Source organism: Xyrauchen texanus, chromosome 27 (assembly GCF_025860055.1).
Source record: "Xyrauchen texanus isolate HMW12.3.18 chromosome 27, RBS_HiC_50CHRs, whole genome shotgun sequence".
Taxonomy (NCBI): domain Eukaryota; kingdom Metazoa; phylum Chordata; class Actinopteri; order Cypriniformes; family Catostomidae; genus Xyrauchen; species Xyrauchen texanus.
In genome coordinates, this window is record NC_068302.1 from 38065561 (window position 1) to 38088904 (window position 23344).

At 38.9% G+C, this 23344-nt stretch overlaps 1 protein-coding gene across 1 annotated transcript in view; it reads right to left on the reverse strand.

Annotated features, from left to right (window-relative positions):
• Window positions 1–11118, reverse strand: part of LOC127621315 (leucine-rich repeat transmembrane neuronal protein 4-like) — a 33892-nt gene extending 22774 nt beyond the window's left edge. Inside the window, exons 1-2 of the mRNA XM_052094871.1 lie at window positions 9997–11118; window positions 9537–9948 (exon numbers count right to left, since the gene is read on the reverse strand). Coding sequence (XP_051950831.1) covers window positions 9580–9948; window positions 9997–11118 — 1491 coding nt within the window. The 3' untranslated portion in view covers window positions 9537–9579. The remainder of the gene's footprint in view (window positions 1–9536; window positions 9949–9996) is intronic.
• Between the last annotated feature and the right edge of the window lie 12226 nt (window positions 11119–23344).

The window sequence follows — 23344 nt, forward strand, 5'->3', positions numbered from 1 at the left end:
AAGAAATAGTCTATTGCCTGGGAATATACAAAAGATGTTTTCTGAGAGGGAGGGAGAGTACAATTTAAGAGGAAGGGGAAATTTTAAGAATAATAGATTTAGAACAACAAGGAAAAGATTATGTTTATCAATTTGTGGGGTTAAATTGTGGAATAAACTAAATGATAAACTAAAGCAATGCTCAAACATATTCCTATTTAAAAAAATGTATAGAGAAATTATTTTCAAGAGGTATCAAGAAGCACTGTAGTGAAAGTAGGAGTGCTCCATTGTTTATGTTTTTCTTTGTTTGTTTGCTTTGTTATTTTTGGTTGTTTTTTTTTTTTTTATTTTGTTTTTTTTATGCTGCTTGAATAAGTACAAAATTGAGGTTAGAGAAATAAATACTTGTCAGTGGTCACAATGATGTGTATGTGGGTATGCATGTGTATGGATGTGTGTATGTGTATGTATTTATATGTGTATATGTGTATGTGTATGGATGTATAGAACAATATGATAATAATAATATAAAAATTGTAAATTGAATGACTGTAAGAATTAAGGGGGTAGGAGTATATAAGTTTTACTTCTTCCTACTCCTTTTCGCACATGTAATAGAAGTATGTCAACAGGAAAGAAGTATATATATATATACATATTTTTTTTTTTTGCTGCTCATTTGTCTTGTTTTGTTCTCTTATGTTTTTAAACATTGTTTTATATTTTTATATACTTTCTTTTCCATGTTCGAAATAAAGATTTTAAATCAAATCAAATCAAATAAAAAAAATCTAATCAAAACGGACTTGAACCGGTTTATTTGTCTAATTTACTTCACCTTTATTTGACTACTCAGTCTCTTAGATCTTCTGAACTTGGCCTTTTGTCTGTTTCTAGAGCTTGATTGTCCACTGTAGGTGAAAGGTAATTCTGTGTTGTTGTTATAAATTAAACTTCTTCTTCTTCTGCTGCCCGGCTGGGGTTTTTCTGTCCGCTTACTCTTGGGCCACGGTTTGAGTGCGTTCACAGATGGCTCAGTAGGCAGCGAGAAATGGATTCTTTGCTGGGCAATGACCGTCAATCGATCGAGAGAATTCTAGGAAAGGATAAGTGCTACATTTCTTTGGCAGAAATTTTTCATCGCTTGAGACTACGTCTGTGCCGCGAAGATGCACTGTAAAAATCCTTCCAAGGCATTTCCAAAGAGAACGTTGGGTGACACCGGGGTGTCAAGGAGGGTGGCTATCTTTGCGTCACACATCTCAGTGAGAGTTAGCCAAATATGTCAGCCCAGAACCACTAGGTTGCTCATCGCTTTGCCAATGGCCTGAGCAGTAGCTGTCGTGGTTCTCAGTGCCAAATCTGGAGCTCTTTGAACAGCTCTGGCTCATCCATTTGTTTTAGGAGCTTAGCTTGAAAAACACGGAGCACCATGCTGTGGAGTGCTGAACCAGTTTGGCCCGCTGCTGTATAAGCTCTTCCAGCCAGGCATGGCTTGGAGGGGTGGGTGGGTGGGGCAGGATTTCCATCCCATGGCAGAATAATGGCAGAGGTGAGTTGCGATCGCCTGTTCCACCAGGGGAAGATTTGAGTTGCCTTTTTCCTCGGTGTGGTCCACTTTAGTGGACCTCAGCATCTCCGACCTGAGTGTGTGAAAAGTAGGGCACATGCCAGGTCTTTGTGAGCTCCATGTGGTTCTCAGGGAAGAATGGTGCGCTGCTTCGGACCACAGTCTGTTGACGATGGCTGGTTCACAAAAAACATTCATCAAGGCAAGTCTTTTCTGGCTTTTTCTGTCTTGTGAGGATGCAAAGATGCTCCTTGTCCGTGGTATGTGCACATTCTTCATCCTCGCTGGGCAAAGGAGTGGCACAATCCTCCGTGAATCACTCGCCTGAAGCTGCGAGTGACAACCCCCCCCACCCACCCCACCCCACCCCACCCCATACTTCAATAATGAGAATTTCGGGGGGCTTACCTGTCAGTTTTCATGAAAATGCCACAATGCAAAAAATCTTAATGGTCCTAAAGCAGGCTTATTTTTCTTTATGCAAATTATAATTTATTAACACAAGGTTTTTGGCATTGTGACATGAAAATTAAGCACATTTAAACCCCAAATGTTTATTACAATAATGCATCTGGACCTTTTACTTTTGAGTTTGTTTGCAATTCCTATTATTTTTATTGATGATTCTCATTAGATTCTCATTATTGTAGTACATTTATAAGAACAATCCTGTCTGGAAACACAATTTATTATCAAATTAAAATCAACAAATTAAAGGCTCTTTGAAAATTTTTACCATGACTATTTGACAATTTAGATACAAGATATAAAGTATATATTGAGAATTACTACTGAAACTTGACATTTATTTGTCTTGAAATGTCACATTGAACAATATTTTAATGCAACAAAAAATGTCTCATTAGTACAAAAAACAAGCTTCTCTTACTTTATGCAAAACATAAAATATTTCTTTCTTTTCATATTGTGGTGAAATGAGACATACTTTACAAGCTTTTCTGTTCTCCTCACGGGACTGAGGGCACTGCATCATTATCCAGGGTTGGGAAGGTTACTTTTGAAATTGATTCCACTACAGATTACAAAATACATGCTGTAAAATGTCATTTGTAACATATTCCATTAGATTACTCAAAGTCAGTAACATATTCTAAATACTTTGGATTACTTCTTCAGCACTGGTAGATTTTTTTCACTTGTTTTGACTATAAAAACTCTGTCAGTACAGTAAGACTAAATACACATGTTAAAAATACATTCTCTGAAAAACCTAAATATCTTATGCAGTGTTGTTTCTAAAACAAGATCAATCAAATTAATCTTGTTTTAAGGATTTTTAGATATTTTTACAGGAAAACAATACAAAAATTATTAACAAGAATATGATTTTTGCCCTAATATCAAAGATCTTACTAGAGAAAAATAAATTATGATCCAACGTGAATTATCTTGATAAAAAATATGATAAATATGATGGCTAGAAATAGCATTTTAGCTTAGCGTAAAGCTGACAATTTACACAAGGTTTATTTCTATTTCTTCTTCTCCAGATTTACTTCAAACTCACTTCTCTGTCTGCTCGTATGAATGTAACACATCATAAGAAAGTGTTTCACCGCTGTTCAAATGCACTTTTGATCGCATCATTTATATGTATAAATGTTTTCCATCTGAAAGAACTAAATATTAAATGAAACAAATGACAATAAATGCAAAGTAATCTCTTCAGTAATCAAAATACTTTTTTAATGTAACTGTATTCTAATTACCAATGTTCAGAATTGTAACTGTAGTGGAATACAGTTACTTATATTTTGTACTTTACGTAATCCTGTTACATGTATTCCGTTACTCCCCAAACCTGTCCTTATCAAGCGCATAAATAACCAAACAAGTATCCACTTAAAAACCTTCAGCAGTAAGGAAAAACGAACAATTTCATGCTGAGACAAGAAGTCAAACACCACACTTTCATTTGCAAATTCAAAAAGCATTTTCCACCAGGTTATGTATCAGAATCAATACGTACATATCACTGATAGTTTGCTTTGAATTTTGGACTGTCAACTCTATGGGAGATGTGCTTAAAGGGATAGTTCAACCACAAATTAAAATTCTGTCATTATTTACTCACCCTTGTGTTGTTGCATATTTTATTTAGAAAACAAAAGGAGAATAATTAAATAAGTAAATAATTATTTCAATATTATTTTTCAATGTAACATAATTTGAATATACATGTATATTGATAGAAGTATTGTTGATTCATTATATATAAATACAAGTGCTGAACAATTTAATAATAATTATTTTGAAAAATATTGCCCTTGCGATTTGCACTTCATGTAGCACTTGCCATAGATGTGACTGTCTTGTCGGGCACTTCTCACGCACCTTACAGTCTAACTAATCCCAGAAAAGCTCAATGTGGTTAAGATCTGTAACACTCCTTGATTGTCCACGGTTGTGTCGATGTAGTGACACTAGGGGTCGCTCTTGGGAGCACCAAACACCTCTGATCTTTGAAAAAAGGCCAATGAGAATTGGCAAGTGGAATTTGCATGCCACTCCCCCAGACATATGGGTATGAAAGGAGCTGGCTGCAACCACTCATTCAGATTTTTCCTTCAGAGCCGAGCAGTTGTGTGTCAGCAAGCTGAATTCCATTGCCAGTCCATTCACCGCTAAAAGAAGCAGGGTATGCTGTTGTATATATGACTTTCTCTCCTTCTGCACGATCATGGCAAAGTATGCCCCTGGGAGCTTCGACAGCGCTAAAATAGTTTATATTCCTGCAAAAGAGTATATTTTCTCTAATAGAGCAAAACACATTGATGTGAACGTCTTTTTATAGATGTATCTTTTAAAAGATGGCTTTCCGTTTTTGTGTAGCTCCTGGATGCGGCGTTATCTCTCCTCCTCCAACAGTCAAGGGCACTGCCTCACGTGTCTGGGCAGCAATTACCTCGAGGCAGCGTTTGTAGATGGTTCATGTTTTCATTGCGAGAACATGACCATGGCAATGTTGTGGTTACGGCTTTCCTTCTTCCGGGGGAAAGACGCTCCAGCCGAACAACCCCCAGCTAGTGCTGGATGCGATTTAGGGACTCCAATGGACGCGGTCTTGCTGAGTGAATCTCTGCGGACCTCCCATTCCCCAGCACGCTCGTTTGCCCCCATCGAGTTCCGAGATGAGACCAGCTCGCCTCACGGCCAGCTTAACATCTCTTTTTGAGCTTGCGAGTAGGAAGAGCCCTCGTAGCTGCATCAGAGAGCACTTTGGCAATGTCTGACACCGAGGACTCGACTGGGCTGCCACTTTCGGGTCTGCCTGCCCAGTCTGAGGCCAGCACAGAGCTGACCGCCATGCTTGCCCTCGCGGATAGATGATTGGTTCCTGGGTTCGAGGTGCCGTTCACCTGGAGTTTGGACGCATGGCTAACACTTTACAACCCATCGCGGTATTAGGTTTACCTCTACACAGACCTTTCCTATGGTTTGCTTTCGACAGCCGGGTGTATCAGTAAAAGGTTCTCCCCTACAACCTGTCCCTGTTCCTCCGTGTCTTCACAAAGGTTGCAGAGGCAGCTCTTGCCCCATTAAGGGAAGTGGGCATCCACATACTCAACTACCTCGATGACTGGCTGTTTCTAGCACACTCTTGAGAGTTGCTGTGTGCACACAGGGACCTGTTGCTCACGCACCTCAGCTGTCTAGTGCTTCAGGTCAACTGGGAAAAGAGCAAGCTCTCCCCGATTCAGAGCATCTCTTTTCTCTGCATGAAGTTAAACACTGTCTCAATGACTGCGTGCCTCACAGTCTGTACTGAACTCCCTGAAGTCATTCAAATGGAGGACAGCGGTTCCACTGAAAAACTTTCAGAGGCTCCTGTGGCATCCTCGGTGGTGGTCATGACACTCGGGTTGATGCATATGAGACCGCTTCAGCACTGGCTTCAGACTCAAGTCCCGAGATGGGCATCACGTGGCCATCACGCCGGTCTTCCACAACTTGTTCAGCCCTTGGACAGACCTTGCATTTCTGCGGGTAGAAGTCCCCATAAAGAAAGTGTCCAGGCACACCGTGGTCACGACAGTCGACTCCAAGTTAGCCTGGGATGCCGTGAGCAATGGGTACGCACCCACTAGCTCCTGGATAGGACAACAGCTGTGTTGGAACATCAAATTCCTTGAGTTGCTGGCTCTACTGCTCGCCCTGCGGAGGATATTGCCATTGATCCGGGGAAAGCACATGTTGGTCCTGATGGACAACCCAGCGACAGTAGCATATATAAATCGGCAAGGCATCGCATGTTGCCTGAGGTCGCTGCGGGCCACTCACATCGCCGGCAGCCTCAACACCACAGTGGACACGCTGTCACTGCATGCGATGCTCAGCAGACAGTGGAGACTCCACCCCCAGGGGGTCCAGCTGATCTGGAGTCAATTTGGCATGCACAGTTAGACCTATTTGCTTCCAGGGAATCCTTCCACTGCCCTCTCTTGTATTCCCTGATGGTAGTCCCCTAGGGACAGACACGCTGGCACACAGCTGGCCCCGGGGGCTGCTCAAATACGTGTTCCCCCCAGTGAGCCTACTTCCACAGACTCTGTGCAAGGTCAGGGAGGACGAGGAACAAGTCACCCTCATGGCCCCATATTGGCCCACCGAGACCTCAAGCTCCTCGAAACAGCACCTCCCTGGCAAGTTCCCCTGAGGAAGGACCTCCTCTCTCTGGGACAGGGCACCATCTGGCACCCGCGTCCAGACCACTGGAATCTCAATGTCTGGCCCGTCGACGGGACATAGAATATTTAAGTCGACTACCACTGGCAGTGGCCAGTGTTACTGGCAGCTATTTGCCCTGAATTGGCGTTTGTTTGCAAATTGGTGTTCTTCCCGAGGTGAAGGCTCCCAGACATGCACAGTCAGTCAGTGCTTTCCTTCCTGCAGGAGAGGCTGGAAGGGCGGCTGTCCCCCTCCACTTTGAATATGTATGTGGCTGCTATAGCAGCACACCACAACGCAGTGACGGTAATTCCTTGGGGAAGCATGACCTGATTATCAGGTTCCTGAAAGGTGCCAGGAGGCTGATTCCTCCTAGGCTATGCCTCTGTCCCTCTGTGCCCCCTGTGATGTATTTTTTACAGTACGCAGCAGACCCGCGTCTCCTTTGAGCAGAGCTCTCTCTGCTCCCGGTCGCTGTGATTGTACTGCTCCTCCTCTTCAAGGCAGGAACTTCCACTGCGCCTCTTCCATGTGCGGCTGGTGAGCCCATGTGAGCCAGGCAGGATGTGGTCTCCCGAGGGGTCTTTTCCCCCTGAAAGAAGAGGAAATGAAAAGAACACCTTCCCTGGTATGTATAATAGCATTAGATGGCTCCAGCCGAATCAAATTCTCTGTGGAGAGAAAAAACTGAGAAAATGCTGCAGCTGGCACGGGCTGCTCCCATGCTAGTTACATCTCTTCCCCCCTCAGGGATGTGGGGAACTACATGACATCTTTTGGGGCATTGGGGGAGGCTACGTGCAGACTGATGCACCTCCATCAGGGAACAAGATGTTGTGTCCCTCTTGGCACAATGCTGTACTACCCGTTGGAATGTGCGGGACCCTGTCTCGGCTCTTCAGCACAAAACCTGAATTCTTGGTTGCAGCCAGATCCTTTTATACCCGTATGTCCGGGGGAGTGGCATGCAAATTCCAAAAAAGGGGTTTGGAGCTCCCAAGAGCGACCCCTATTGTCACTACATGGACACAACATCTCGATACCTCCATCAGGGTAGAGAGGTTACAACAGTAACCAAGACGTTTTTTCTAGTTGCAAATTATACCATACCAATTACTTCCATTCTGTGATCAAAAGATGCAATAAAAGTGAAAGGTGACTGAGGCTAATAATCTACCAAACATTTCCTCTTATGATTCCATGGAGAAAGAGTCATATGGGTTAGGAACAACATGAGGGTGAGTAAAGTTCATTCTGTGATGCATGGCAAGACAGCGACTTATCTGGGTTGGGACAGAAAATCAAATTAGCTATAATTAAGGCATTTATCTCTTCATCACAAATGTCGTATATTTTCTGGTTTGGTTTGTAAGATTTTACAAAGGAACTTTAATTATTTTGCATCATCGAAAATGACAGAGAAAGAGACCATACTTGCTAGAATGCCATTTGCCATAGGCACAAGCAAAAATAAATACAAAAATAAAACACAAATAAGTGCTCTTACTCATTAAGCATCAAAACTGAATATGTGATGACCTATTACATCACAGAGTGCTAAAGATATACACAAATAAATGTTGTAGCAGCCCCGGGCAGAGTTAAAGTCTGGGCATTAATCTAAGGTGATGGAATACATGAATATGAACATTGATTTTCAACAGCTGGTACTTGTAAAGGGCAAAACATTTAGTCATGCAGCGTAATGCATACAGTATAGAAAAAAGAATGCAACATGCCATAATGTAACTACATACTGTAATTACTCAAGGCTGTCAGTTCCTTTGCATTCCATGATGAACATTTGGCTGATCATAATGACTTACAATAATGCCATGGTGATTGTTTTGTTTTTTTTTATGTCAAGAAGGATTTATTTCTGTAAGGCATCTAAGGATGACAATACTTTGCTTGGGTTGTTGTTAGCTATGAATTAGGTTTAATTGAGGAAGTCCATGAGGTTAAAATATAAAGCCAATTATAAAGCACTTAATAGTGTTGCAACTTTGAACTAACTGCTGTGATGGTCACAGGGTAAACTTATTTACAAGATTTAATTAAAATGTTGATTCTTTAAACTAGCAGTGGATCCATCTTTATATATTTGTATGTGTTTGCTTTCTGCTTTTTTATAATATTGGACAATAGAAAATAGACACAGGGTATATTTAAACCTCAGCCCATGTGGGCACTTATTGTGTGAACACGCACTACCCACCGTGCCATAGCTCCAGTAAGTGAATACCATTAAAAGGAAACATTCATCCAAAAATGAACGTTTTGTCTTCTTTTTCACACCCTCATGTCATTTCAAACCTCTTATGTGGCACACAAAAGGGGACATTTTGAATAATCTTTACACTGATCTTTCCCATTCAACACATGTTCATATTAACCATTTCAGTCAAGCTCCAAAAAGGCCAGAAAAACACAGACCACACAACACCTATGTCCCGAGCCTTCTGAAGTCATAATATAATTATTATTTTTTTTAATTGTCACTGATAACCGTACCATCATGCTTTGAAAAAAACAAAAATAAAAACATGGCTACTACAGTTTTACTCAATGAACAAAGTACCATAGCTTTTACCAAGGCTCCTACCAAAATAAAATATCCCTTACGAAATTTCACCATGGTTTTACTATAGTAAAATTCCTGTCACCATGTTTTTAGGGTAGGAACATGGTAAACCATGGTGTTACTATGGTCTTTGCTGTCAAACCATAGCAACCACAACATTTCCCATAGTTTTTAAATATTTAAACAATGTTATTTTTTGGAAAACCATTGTAATAATGCAGAAAAAAACTTAACTAAAGTAATAAGAACCTATCTTTCTGCCAACTGTCACATGTGTCATAACTGAATGTGGCACATCTGTTTATACCAGAATATAAAATGAGATTTGAGAGCTGCTTAGGACACCACTTTTATTGGATAACGACTTAAATTTGTTTAATCGCAACACAAAGCTATCATTTGACTGCAGAAGACTATAAATATGGCTCACAATTTAATTACATGTGGCTTTATTGTACTTTTTGTCCCTTTTTGCTTGAAAGACATGGTTGTGAAAGATTCTTAAAATTTCTCCTTTTGTGTTACAAGGAGAAAATATCAGCATACAGGTTGTAAATCATGAAAATGTATTTATTTTTGGGTGAACTATTCCTTTATTCATGCCATTTATTTGTGAGCATTTCTAAGATGTTGCTCATAGGATTGATTAGGGAATAAGAAGGAAGAAACGTAGTTGTATGGGCAGTCATGCTCTTAGAAACATTAGTTTACCTCTGACTCCCCGGTGCAGAGAATGCGTTTTGTTAGCGGTAGGTCATACCTCGCACTCTCTGGAACCAGAGATGGTGCAGGTGCACGCCCCGTTAACCAAAGAGTCCATGGTCTCTGCATTGGCATGGTTGTAGCTCAGATAATACTCTTGCAGTTGGGAGTTGATGTTGTGCTCCGGCTCTTGAGTCTTTTTCCTGCGCTTGCGTCGGATGGAGTGCTGCTGGAGCTGCCTGATACTGTTGGGGTAGTGACGCCAGGACACGTAAATCACCAACAGGATCAACAACACTGAGAGGAATAGTGCAACGCTGCCGGCGATGATCTTGTGGAAGGTCATGTGCTCGAACTCTGGCTCTGGAGTGAAAGGCAAGCTGCTGGGCATTGGAATGGTTGGGTGGAATTCTTTGTCGAACTGAACGGGATATAAAACCTTTGGGGTGAGTCTTTGTACTTGGGTAACTTGGGAAATTTGTCTAGCTGTTGTGGATGTAGTTGTTGTAGTGGTGGTTTTAGGTGGCTTTGTCATATAGAGAGTTGTTGTGGTAGTAGTCAAAAGAAAAGTTAGATCTGTGGTTGGTTCCACAGTGAATATCTCCTCACATACAGAGTTGTTCTTCATGGTGTCCAAGACCTTTTCTCCTTGAAGGGATTTTGGAGTGCTGCATATAATACTGGCATCTCTTGTACCCCTAAAGTTTCTCAGCCAAGACACCAGAGGGCAGATATTTGAGCTGCAGTCCCATACATTTCCTGCCAGGTTGATTGTGCTAATGGAGATCCATGATGAAACAACTTCCTGGGACACGTTGCTGATCTTGTTAGATTCCAGATTGAGAGTGTGCAAGTTGGGCAAACACTTAAAAATGGCAGGATCCAAAACTTGAATCTCATTGCCTGATAGATCCAATTTCTGCAAGGTGTGCCATGTCCAAGGTGATCCCTGGATGATTGTCCGTATGCGATTCCATTGCAGATAAAGAGCCTGGAGATTTAAGAGCCGTGGAAAAAGAAAAAAGTTAATCCTCGAAAACTGATTATGTTCCAGGTGCAATTCCGTCAGCCTGAGCAGTCCCAGAAAGGTTGTACGAGTTATGGTCCGTAGGCGATTATAACCCAAATCGAGAAACTCGAGGCTCCGACATTCCATAAAGGTACGTACAGGAATGCTTTTGATATTGTTGGATCTGAGGTGAAGGTTCTGAAGCTTGCGAAGTCCGTGAAAATGCCCCGGCCTCAAGTCCTGCAACTGATTGTAGGACAGGTCAAGGTTTCGCAAGTTTGGAACAGTCTCAAAGGTGCTGTTCTGCAACTGCATGATCTTGTTAGAGCTCAAGATTAATTCCTTTAACCGACGAAGTCCCTGGAAAGCCAGTCTGTCCACTACGCTCATGGAATTGTGGTCCAGGTAGAGCCACACCAGCTGGTTGAGGTGAGAAAATTGATAGGGTAGCAACACCAGAAGGCTGTTGTACCGCATGGATAGACCCTGACACCCCAGGGAGATGTTCTCTGGGACGTCTTGAAAGGCGCTGGACTCACAGTAAACAATCTTGCCCTCACAGCGGCAACTCACAGGACACATCCGCTCCCCGTTGCTAAGCAGCAGGAGAACAGAAGCATGAAGAAGAAAACATGACAGGCGCCCTTCCCAGAGTAAGGGCCCTGTGGAAAGACACAGACAGAACACAGACAGACAACATTTTGGGTCAGTTCTAACATTTTCCCAAGAGAGCACTGGTTTGCAGGTGTTTGTATGTGTCTGTGTTAGCATTTCTGTTCAAAGTCAAAGTGCAGCACATAGAACTATAGTTGGGAATAGTAAAGAATTTGAATGACTCTGGTTCCGAATTTCCTTTTATTGATTTCCATTTCTTTGACTAGTCCATTACATATTATTTTAGGACTTTAGAGGAAGAAATATTTGCAAAATCGCATGCAATTAATTTTACGTTTAGTGCACATAGTAATTTGTTGCCAAATGATGAGAACATTTCAGATTTCAACAGAACAGACATTTACGCATTTGGCAGACACTTTTATCCAAAGCAACAGTGCATTCAATGTATACGTTTGTATATTCTCTGGGAATCAAATCCATGATCTTGATGTTGTTAGTGCCATGCTCTACCAGTTATGCCAGAGGAATCCTGTATGTTTGACATGACATAAGTCAGAAATGAGTCCCAAATATTGATATTTATGGAATAAAAACTCTTCCTTAGAAGTGTGTTTGGAGGCCACCGGATTCTAATCCATATTTTGATTTGGGGTGAAGTTTGGGAAAAGGCTGCAAAATTTCATAGCAGAGCATTTAGGGGTTGCACATTTTTTACCACTGCTTTCTAAGAAAGTAAATGGAATTTCAGAATTCACAACACAGTTTAACCAAACAAAACTATATGAAAAAAAATGTTACAAGAAGTAAGGGTAAATGCATGAACTGTTAAGAATTTTGAATATAGTCCTAAAGAGGACTATGAGGATATATTTTCTGGTATTACCAAAATAATAAAAAAAATACCCATTTCTATGCAATGGCGTAACTACTGGCAGTGCAGGATGGGCATGGGATAAAAAGGGAACTATGAATAACAAATTGATGAAAGGTGATATTTTGGTGGAATGTAATCAGTTTTTAGTAAACGTGTTAGGAATAAAAAAAAAAAAAAAATCACAGGTCAGATAATTGTTGAAAATTGTTACATTTGTTACAAAAGTGTGAGCAATTCTGTGAACTAGCTGTGAACCTTTTGCATGAGTTAATATGCTATTTTTTCCCACCACAACTTATTGTTATGTGTAGTTTTTACCCATATATAATGAATATTACAGGTTATTTAATTGATTTTAACAAATTCTGCTATGCTGAGTCTCTGAGAGTTAATACAATTCTTGTGAAAGGTGGGTTGACACTGGCTTGATGATGCAACACTGAGGCAACATATATGCAATCCAATAATTGGTCCTAGCTATAGGCTACATAAAATGAAAATAATAAACAAATTTCACAACACTTCAATCATACATTCAGTATTTTATTTTTTTTACATTGATATTTTATATAGATCATTTAAATAGAATACCACTGATAACACAACTAATGAATATCTTTATTTACAACCAGTCAGCAGACGATTTATGAGTCGGATGTGACAAAAGCAATGACTTATGGTTCAGTTAGTGAGTCAGATTTATTCAGTAACTGCCCCAGCTGATACATAAGTGGTTTTCAATCACTAAAAAGACCTGACTCAGAATAATTTATTCAGGAATAACACCCCACAACTTTTATCATCATGATCAATTATTAACGATAGAGATAGATTGGGAACATCCTGTAAAGTGTGGCAGACGGTTTTCAAGTAATTAAGATGTAATTCATGAAATCTTAAAAACACATTGGGGACCTACTAATTGAATACGAAGACTGGAGTGAAATTATTCCATCATTCAACACCTTTTAATATACCCCAGTTTGAGGCCAAAATGGAAGCGAGAGGGAAGGGAAGGGCGTGTTTAAATGAATGTAAATCAATAATGAGCACCACTTATCAGAGCAAAGCTAATCTCCATATATCTAACATATGTGTAGGCATGGAACAGTTCACTACTTTTCTGCCTCCTCAAAAGCTTTAACTAATGTCTGAGATAAAAATAGCATACGCTCACAATATACATGGCTCAAGGCAGCTAAATACTGAATGCAGCTTAGACTGTGCACTCAATTAAGTGTGAGCGAAGGCAACATTAGGGTCATCTGTCTCAAAGTTTACTTGTATCATTAGCGAGGAACGTTTGAAAAATAAAAGTTTCCCGCTGTTGCTTTGCTGCATTAACAAGAAGAGATGTGCATCATCAATGGGGCATACCAAACAGTTTACACAGTCATCAATTTTAAATAATGGTGTCCTATTGGTACTGTAAATGTATTTCATTCTTTGTCTAAAGGCCAGTCACCCATCTCCTGATGACTAGTAATCGGAACAAAGAGATAGCATAGGGAGCACATTTCTACCCTTGGCAGCAGACATAATGGATAAAGACTCATAAGTATGTGGTAATACTTCGGACACGAGATGGCACAACCAAGGAGGAATTTTGTTTTCCCTAGTGGCTGCATCAAAAGACAACATCATGGAAGTAATTAAATGAGCCATTAATACTGCATTTTCTCTTAACCGGAGATAAAACATTAGATGGAAGTGACACTCCTGCTGGGATATGGGTAGGTTTGCTGATATGGCAGGGGTTGGCATCCTTTTTGACAATGAGTGCCATTTTATTGTTTGTTTTTTTTTTTTGTTAATCACTGTGCCACATTACTGATTTTTGGTTTCAGTCCTCCTACGGTGCCCAGGTGTTCGCTTAAAAAAATAAAACTACAAAATAATGACAAATGCGTAACACTGAACAACATGCCACAGTGCCCTACTAGAGCAAACAGCATAGCACGGCAGTCCCATGGACATTCTATGGGTGTTACTGCCGTAAAAACGCTAGTTGACTGTTATGCCTTCTCCTATGATAGAGCTGCGGAGGATGTTATCTCAAAAGAATCTCTGACAGTGCTTCCCTGTCATGATAAAAATAAAATCTGAATAAGCTTTATTGCCAAGTATGCTTACACATACAAGGGTTTTTTCTTGGTGACAGAAGATTCCAGTGCACAAACAATGAAACAACAAGAGAAAGAGAGAGATAATAATAATAAAACAAAATTTAATAAAAAAGATGCAAGCTTGTAGTACCACCTGTTTACTCCAGAGGGTAGTAAGTGAAATTTCAGCTGTATGGCAACGCACAGTTTATACAGTGAAGAAAACAACCAGACATCACTAAACAGACATTCGTTACGTACTTGTGTCAAAACACTTGATGTAGTACAAATCCGAACTAAGAGATCTCAAGATGTGTTCTAAATATTAAACTATATTTAACTTGACACAGTGACCTAAAACATTTATGTTTATGATGCAACGCACCCGAGAGGCTACACAAGCATGTCTGACGCAGGTGTAAATTGACGGGTCCTTAAACAAGCCCTCATAATGTATCTCGAACTGACTGTCAAATTCACTTGTGAAATGGATTGCTGTGAACTGTGTGTCAATGATTGACTTATGATCAATAATATGGTAGTAAACAATAATTTGTATTCTAAAGCCGCTTTTTATATTGTCTTATCAATGATTAACTCTTCTGCTACAGGAATGTAGTGCATTTTAATTTTCTGAATATATATATATATATATATATATATATATATATATATATATATATATATAATTTTGTAATATTTAAAGATAACTATGTATAATAATTTCATCATTATATATTGAATTATTGTTATATGAGGGGCTTTCTCAGCAAAATATTTGTAAATTTACAAGAATTTCACCTACTGTTGCACTTGTGTACATGGTAGTGTGACAATAAAGTGATTTGATTTGATTTGATTGAAATGTGATTAAATGCGATTAATCGCGATTAATTAATCGGGACATCGTGTAATTAATTTGATTAAAAATTGTAATCGATTGACAGCCCTAATATATACATATATGTGTGTACAATACAAATCTGTTTTATACCATGCATATAACATGTATGTAATGCAAAAGAGGTAGGATATGTTAAATTATATATAATTGACTGGCTGTGTATTGAACGTAATTATAGTATAGTATTTAATTGTTCATGAGATGGAAAGACTGAGGGAAAAAAACTGATGTACCAAAACTGAAGCCCAGATGTGACTTGTGATTGAAATCAAGTATTTTTCAGCCTATGTAAGGCACATTTTAATTACCACAGAGGCACACCAAATCTTAACTATCACCAAAATCAGAATGAGATGTTTTTGTCTGCAAACGCTTTTCAATGCAGGCATTGATGTTCTGACGCGAATCATGAACGCAGCTTCACGACTGCTGTGACAAGGCGGATAGCCACAGTCTACCGGCAAATCAATATTGTGGATATTGCAATGACTCATACTCATTGCAATGACTATACAACCAAAGGGGAAAATAGTTCTATCAATTAGCCTAATAAACCTCCCACTTAGACTTTGTGAAACATTTAATGTTACTTGAATTGGTGCTATCTTTGTAAATTTGTATCTTTATACTGTGGAAGGCTTTGTTTGGAAAATGTTAATAAGGCATTATATTGTTCCATATTGTTTTGTTCTATTTAATCATTTTCAGAGTTAGGGAACATACTGTACTATTAAAAGTGTATTTACATTATTGATGTTTCTGGATGAGAGCAGCAGAACACGTGTGGCAATATTTTTCATGCACACACATACAGTCCGGGCTTAGAGAGTGAGAGAGAAAGAGAGAGAATATGTAAACAAAAAGTACTTTGAAAGGGTGCACACTTGAAAGTGAAAACTGATGTGCAGTATCAAATCATCCTAATTGTAGAGAGCACATTGTAATGAAGACAAAGCAAAATTCAGAACATTTTTAGCTAATTTTGAAAGCCAATATTTTCAGGTCTGAAACAGAGGGTGTATGGTCACTGTAAGCTATTTATTTGTAGTAAAACCTTAGGACCTTTATTCACTTTGAGGCCATCTGTAATTTTTTGCAGGAATGACAATGAGTATGTGAAGGATAGACTTTTCAGTGGGTTGTACTGTTGTTTAACCCTTTAAGCTCTGTTTTTAAGGATCTTTTTCAGTGGCATATCCAAAATTAAAGGCGTATAACCCGACAAAAAACAAAATAAAAAAGGAGGATCAAGTGTTTGGTATCATGGCAAAAAATAAATAAATAATTATTTCTATAGATTATGATACAATCCAAGCCTAAGAAACTGCTGAAAATTCACAAAAAAAGGTATCCAAAATGTAACTTTCCTTATTTTTCTAATTGGAGATAATTTATCTCTAGGTGTAAATAAGGTGGCTCCGAATTTTTTTTTTGTTCTTAATCATGTCAACTGAAACTTAAAGTTTTAGCATTAAAAAAATAATTTAGCATAGTGTCCAAAAGCCTCTCCAAACAAATAAAACATAACAATTGTACATAAAAACTAATTAAACATGCAAACAAAACAATGACTAAAGGTCTGCATTGCATGGAGCCATGATTTTAGTAATGAGTTCACAGAATGAAAACTTTTTACCCCCCAGCAGTGTTCACGAGACCGTGAGCCCTTGACATCCTTCCTCCTTAGCCCTGTGGCAGGTGGATTCATGGAGAAGTTTGATACAGGCCCTGTACTGGGTTAGGTGCTCCTCATGCACTGGTTGCTTCTATGTAACCCCCGTGATGTATCGTCTGCCAGATGGTTTCCACGTTGGTTAACCCGCATCTTCCTTGGGCAGAGACCCCCTCTGCTACCGGTCGGTGTATTTGTAGAGTTCCATCCCCTCTGGGTAGGACCTACCATGGGGACTTCTCCACATGCTACACTGCGACTCAGTAAGACCATGAGACGTATTTCCACACAACTGCCTCCCCTTCAGGCTGGCTGTGGTCTCTGTGGTGTCCTCCCCTTAGGAATGGACACCCCCCCCGACACGGACATTTATGGCACCCATCTGAATGATTTTCATTCTTTTTTGGGGAGAAAAACAAGAAGAGAAGAGGCCATGGCATGTGCGGCCTGTCCCCTAAATTTTGCAGTCGACTTGTCCCCAAGGTGCGGGGGATCGTACAGCACTCGTAGGAGCGTTGGGGGAGGTTACGTGATGGCCAGGTGTGCTGGCTACGAGGCACGCAATGGTTTGCCCGTCTCGCACCGCCAGTCCAAATAACACAGTTCAGCTAGTTGTGGCATTTTGTATAGGGACCCCAGTGTAACTACATAGACACAACGTCGAGTGATAGGTAGACAGTTATGGAACGTCCTGGTGGCATGTTTTCTGGTGGAAGCCATTGTGTTGACACAATTAATGTCCTGGTTACTTTCGTAACCTCCGTTCCCTGATGGAGGGAACAAGATGTTGTGTCCCTCCTGCCACAACACTGAACTACCTGCTGAAATGGCCGGGACCCTGTCGCTGCTCTTCAGTAAAAAACCTGAATGAGTGGTTTTGAGTCAGCTCCTTTTATACCCATATGTCCGGGGGAGTGGCATGCAAATTCCACTCGCCAATTCCCATGGACCTTTTCTCAAAGATCAGAGGTGTTTGGGGCTCCCAAGGGCGACCATTATTGTCACTACATCGACACAACGCCTTGTTCCCTCCATCAGGGAATGGAGGTTACGAAAGTAACCAGGACATTAATTGTGTCAACACAATGGTTTCCACCAGAAAACATGCAGTCTTAGTTACTACAATATTTACAGTAGTAAAACTATGGTTAATTTTCATAAGAGTTAAACAAATAGGATGACAACATTAAACTGAACATAAATGTATAATTAATTTTCATGTATATTTTTTTTATGTAATATATAACAGCAGCAATTAACTATATCAGTAAATCATTTATGTGAACTAGTTAATTTACTTGATTAAAATGATTTTGTTTTCCCAGTGCACATTAGAGTGAGAGGAAGGTTTATGTGATTGCATTAGATCATTGCCTCGGCTCCATTGCTGCGTTTGCATTACAATGTGACAAATGTAGCGTTTTGTGCTGCTACAGCACTATATGGAACATCTTTTTGCTTCCATTTCACAAGTTTGGAGTGATGATGATGTTTTGGCATTTTAATGTGATTTGATTCGACATTAATAAAATAAATGACTAAATAAATACATTTTATATTAATTTTTTTCACTCACAATCACTTGTGTGCCAATGACTGCCATCAATGGTGCACGTTGCTTAGCTTTCCAACCCCTGCTCCAGAGTATTTAATGAGCAATGGGATACTTGATGAATTTGGAAAGTTACTCTTGCTTTATTTTAAGTTGGTACAACAGAAGAACTTCATCCAAATCATGCTGTATGTGAATCTTACTAATTGATCCTGATAGAGGCTTAAGTTCACAGAGCTGATTCACTTAAGGTTTTCCTTTCACTTAACTGTTTAAAACCAAGAGTAAATAAGGTTGTTATTTAAAGTTAAGCCATCTGATGTGTTCCTAATGGATGTAGCGTGTATTCCAAGGGATGGGGCTCACATCCAGAGTTTCCAAAGGCTACTCATTATTTGTATTTTTATTGATTTGATCTAATATTGTGATACAGGCCATATTTCTTGCCAATCAGCATAAAGTCTTTAATGTCTTGTTATCTCTTAAGCTCTTAGTTTTATTCTGTAGAAAAAAATAAAAAGTAAAAAGAAATATGTATTGTTATACCAAGGTGTTGATATTTTTTCAGGTGAAAATTAAAAGTAAAAAATCTGTTTAGATTTAGATATGACGTAGGAATTTTAAACCAATAAATAAATCCAATCTTCTTCATTTCATTTCACACCCCATTTGTTATTTTTTACGTGAAATGGTAAAGGGATATTTTGATGCAGTTCTTTTCCATACTACAATTAATACAAATGAATACTTACCGTGTCTGTCAAGCTCCAAAAGAAAAAAAAATAGAAAACATAAAAGTAGTCCATATGCCTTGCTTTTTCTATTTCTATAATCTTCAAAAAGATTAAAAACACAGGTTTGATATCATGACATTGATTCAAGCAGCCTGTAATGAGACCTTATATCGTGGGCAATGGAGGAGTCAGGAGACAACGAAGCAGGATCAAGTTCAGTCTTTTTATTCTCGTTTTTTTTTTTTAACACACTCGAAGGTAACCGTCGACAACCGTTCTGGCGTCCCTTTTTGGTCTCCCTCCGCATCACTATAACGAGAGACAGGTGTTAGGGATAATTGTGAACCAGGTGCTCTCTCTCTCCCGCAGAGCGACACATGACCATGCCCCCCATGCCACATAGCCCTATCTCATTATAAGTAACTATTTGAACGTTTTATTTGAACATTTAAATGTAAATATTTGAACGTTTGGATATACGTTGAAACATTTTTTTTTTATGTATTTACAGCTTTAGAAATGTGTAATATTTACCAATACATTTTAAATATATTTGGATGCCAGAATCCATTAAATATATTTGTATAAATTATTTATTGTATATTTATACTAAATAAATACATTTTCACTGTTTTACAGATATTTTAGATCCCATAACCCTAACCCTACCCCTAAATTTAACCACTTTTCAACAATATAAATATCATTATGATATTAATGTACAGTGACAATAATGTTTTTTTCAATATACTAATTATATATACTAATTAGATTTGCGCTCCATCAAGTGTTTTGAATGCAAGAATGTAACACATTTTGTGTTGTTTTGCTGCTGGATGTTTGTTTTCTTCACTGTATAACCTGTGCATTGCCACACAGCTGAAGTTTCACTTATTGCCCTCTGGAGTTAACAGATGGTACTACAAGCTTGCATTTCTCAGGAATCTTCCATATGACGGTCCGGGGGCATTGGTTATTTTTAGTCAAATTAATCCCACTGAATTAACTCGTTAAATCTACAGCCCTAATATATATATATATATATATATACACATGTATCAAACACAGGGCATGTCGATGCGGTTCAGGTGGCAGACAGTACATACAAAAGTTAAAGTTCAAGAATGAACTAGGCTAGATGTCCATTGATTATGATTTGGGTCACATTTAATGGAAAATATGCGAAATGTGCTCCATGATGTGGCAGAAATTTGAGCAGCCTTTGGATTCGTAGGTGGGTGCCAACAACAGATGTCGAGCTGCGGTGGCAGTATACAAATATTCATAGAAAATAATTGTATCAAACATGCAATGTCATCTGCCAGACGTGTCCGGTGTGTGACCACCTTAGTCCTGCTACTACACAAAAATAGAAACATTTTGTTCAAACAATGATGTGCTTCATTCAATGTGCTCCCATGGCATACAACAGCTGTGTGTGAGACATAGAGTAAAATTTAAGTTACTAATCGCTGAATATCTTCTCCTGATCCACTCCGTGAAGGCGCAGTCATATCCAGTGTTGGGTGTATCTGATTACAAAGTAATTAGTTACTGAAATATCTCATTTAAACATACTGTATATAGTTCATCACAGAATAAGGAGTGTTACAGTTACGGCAGGCTCTACGGTGGATGGAGATAGAGATCACTGAATTAAAAGCTTGAATTTGTGTCTATTACTCCCATAAAGATATCTGAAGATTTGGATTATAGCGAAGGAATAAAATTGATTACTTTTATGATTGTTCAATGGTTGTTTTGTGTTTTGGCATGTTCTGAAAACTCTTTTTGTGTCCCGTGGTAAATCAAATTAAATTAAATACTTAATGAATCATTAAACGATTACAGAATGTTTATTAATTTTAACATTTTATAGATACTTCTTGTTTAAAGTGATATAATCCTTTAAAATGTTGAATAGGGAAGCAGAAATGGAACAGAGAACTGGATGAATCTGTCAATGTCATATTAGGTAATGCATCAACTGCATTAAATAAATGTGATGGCATGTACCATTAAACTTATCTTATTGATTATAAATGCAAAGAAATTAAAATTTGTTTTATGTTTCTAAAGGTGTTAATACGTATCATTATTACGTGTTAGATGCAGTCAATACATCAGTATTGTATGTTTCTGTTTGTATGCAAATGTAAGCAAATGTACATTTGCTAGAACTAAACTTTACATAAGAATACATACAAAGTCCTGTGAGATCACGTTGGGTCACGAGACATGTGAGAACCAATGGTGTTTTACGTTATTTACATTAGACCTGCAATTTACAATTTTTTTTAGTCCATTCAACTTTTGTAGTCCATTTCAAAGCTTCGGAGGAGGGAAAGATTATTATTGAATAACTTATATTTTGGTCTGTACGTTAAACAATGCTATCGTTTGGCTTAAAAATACGAGCGCACAAGTCATATGGACTACTTTAATCGGCTAAACATAACAGGACTTGTTTTAGAACATCATGTGAGTAAACTACAGGTTTTCATTTTTGTGTGAACGTTTCCTCTACGGCAGTACAACCAACTAAATTTAACAAAACCTTACTTAATGTTTCACTCTTTAAAAATATTATCAAATGTAGAGCCTCATTTTGATCTAATAATTGGACACATATGATTAGATTCAACATTTAATGGAGAACTCTGTGAACTGTTCACCCAACATACACAATACGCTATTCCAGCTGATTTGTTTGGTATTCTACGTAAAACTAATTGACATTTCAGGACAGACACATCCAAGTTTCTGCAATTTCGAAAGGCCATTAACAGTGCTTTGGAGAGTAGGATGAAAAGACAGACTGAGAGAAAGAGAGCTGCCATCTCCCTTGGCAAAAATATAAGTTAATATTTCAAACGGACTCTGCAGTGTTTCATTACCCCCTACTTGGAGAATAATACCCTGACTGGACCCAGCAGGAGATGATTAAGGAACAAGATGAAATGCAGTAAGAGTGTGAGAAATAAAGCACCAGGGTAACAAACCAAACAGAGGCAAATATGGTGGACAAGCCACATTTATCCAGTTCTTCAGGGACACAAGCAGATGCAAGCAGAGAGAGTCTTCTTTTCTTTTCTTTTCTTTTTTTTTTGGTATCAGAAGAGCAAACCAACATCAGTTAGATATGTACCAGATGAGAAAAAAGGTCAAGTGGTTTTACATTTACATTTACATTGATGCATTTGGCAGACGCTTTTATCCAAAGCGACTTACAGAGCACTTATTACAGGGACAATCCCCCCCCGGAGCAACCTGGAGTTAAGTGCCTTGCTCAAGGACACAATGGTGGTGGCTGTGGGGATTGAACCAGCAACCTTCTGATTACCAGTTATGTCCTTTAGCCCACTACGCCACCACCACCACTTTTTATAAGGGGTCAGTCTTTGCTTTTAAAGCCCAAAACATACTTGATGCAAGTATGGGAACGCAGATGCTTCAGACTCGATTTTGTGCACAGTTGCATTTCAAAATGTGTCACAATTCACAACACAACGAAAGTGCATGTTACATTCTCAACGGTGCCACGAGGGGCGCTATAGCAGACATTAGTGTAAACTCTCCACTTACGGTCTGTTTTCTCTACTGTCATGGCAGAGCAAAAGTATGAAGACAATCTTGCTGCGCAAGAAAGCTAAAGTCCATATATGTACAGCAACTTACCTGAAGTATAACTAATCCAGTTTAAAGTTTTTGAAGGTAACTCTATCGCCCCCTTGAGTGCTGAGGTTTGTTATCGCCACAGTAACGCAAGAACACAAGTTTTGAATGTTCAATCAGACTGCACATTGGCCAAGTGCTCGCATCTGCATACACATATTTGAATAAAGTATGTTTCTGGCCTAAAGGTGCACTCAGTAATTGTTTTGTTGAGCTAATACTTAGCGCCGTAGATGCAGCATCACGCATGGGCATTCTTGGTAACTGACTTGCAATCAGCTACGATGAATTTATTGCATAAGTGGAAGCATCTAAATCACGGGGGATTATTGAGATAAAGCTAGGAATAATTTGTTTTAAAATAAAGGTTTGTTTTGAGATTTACAATTTTTTATGTTTCATTTTAAGAAACACTTTCAGTGTCAGTTCCATCAAAAAAAAAAACTGTCAATCCATGGGGAATTGGGTGTTCCCAATGAACTATCGTTGGAAGGAGTTTTCTGCGCTTTGAAATGTTTTATTGAGATCTTAGCAGTAAGGGCATGGCTAATCCTACTTTAAGTCATTCATTTGCAAAGTAAACACAGATCTAATCGGAATACATCCATGTTAAGAGCCGCAAGGCAAACCAAACCTTGCCTGAGGAAAAGGTGAAAACATATTGTGTACTGAGC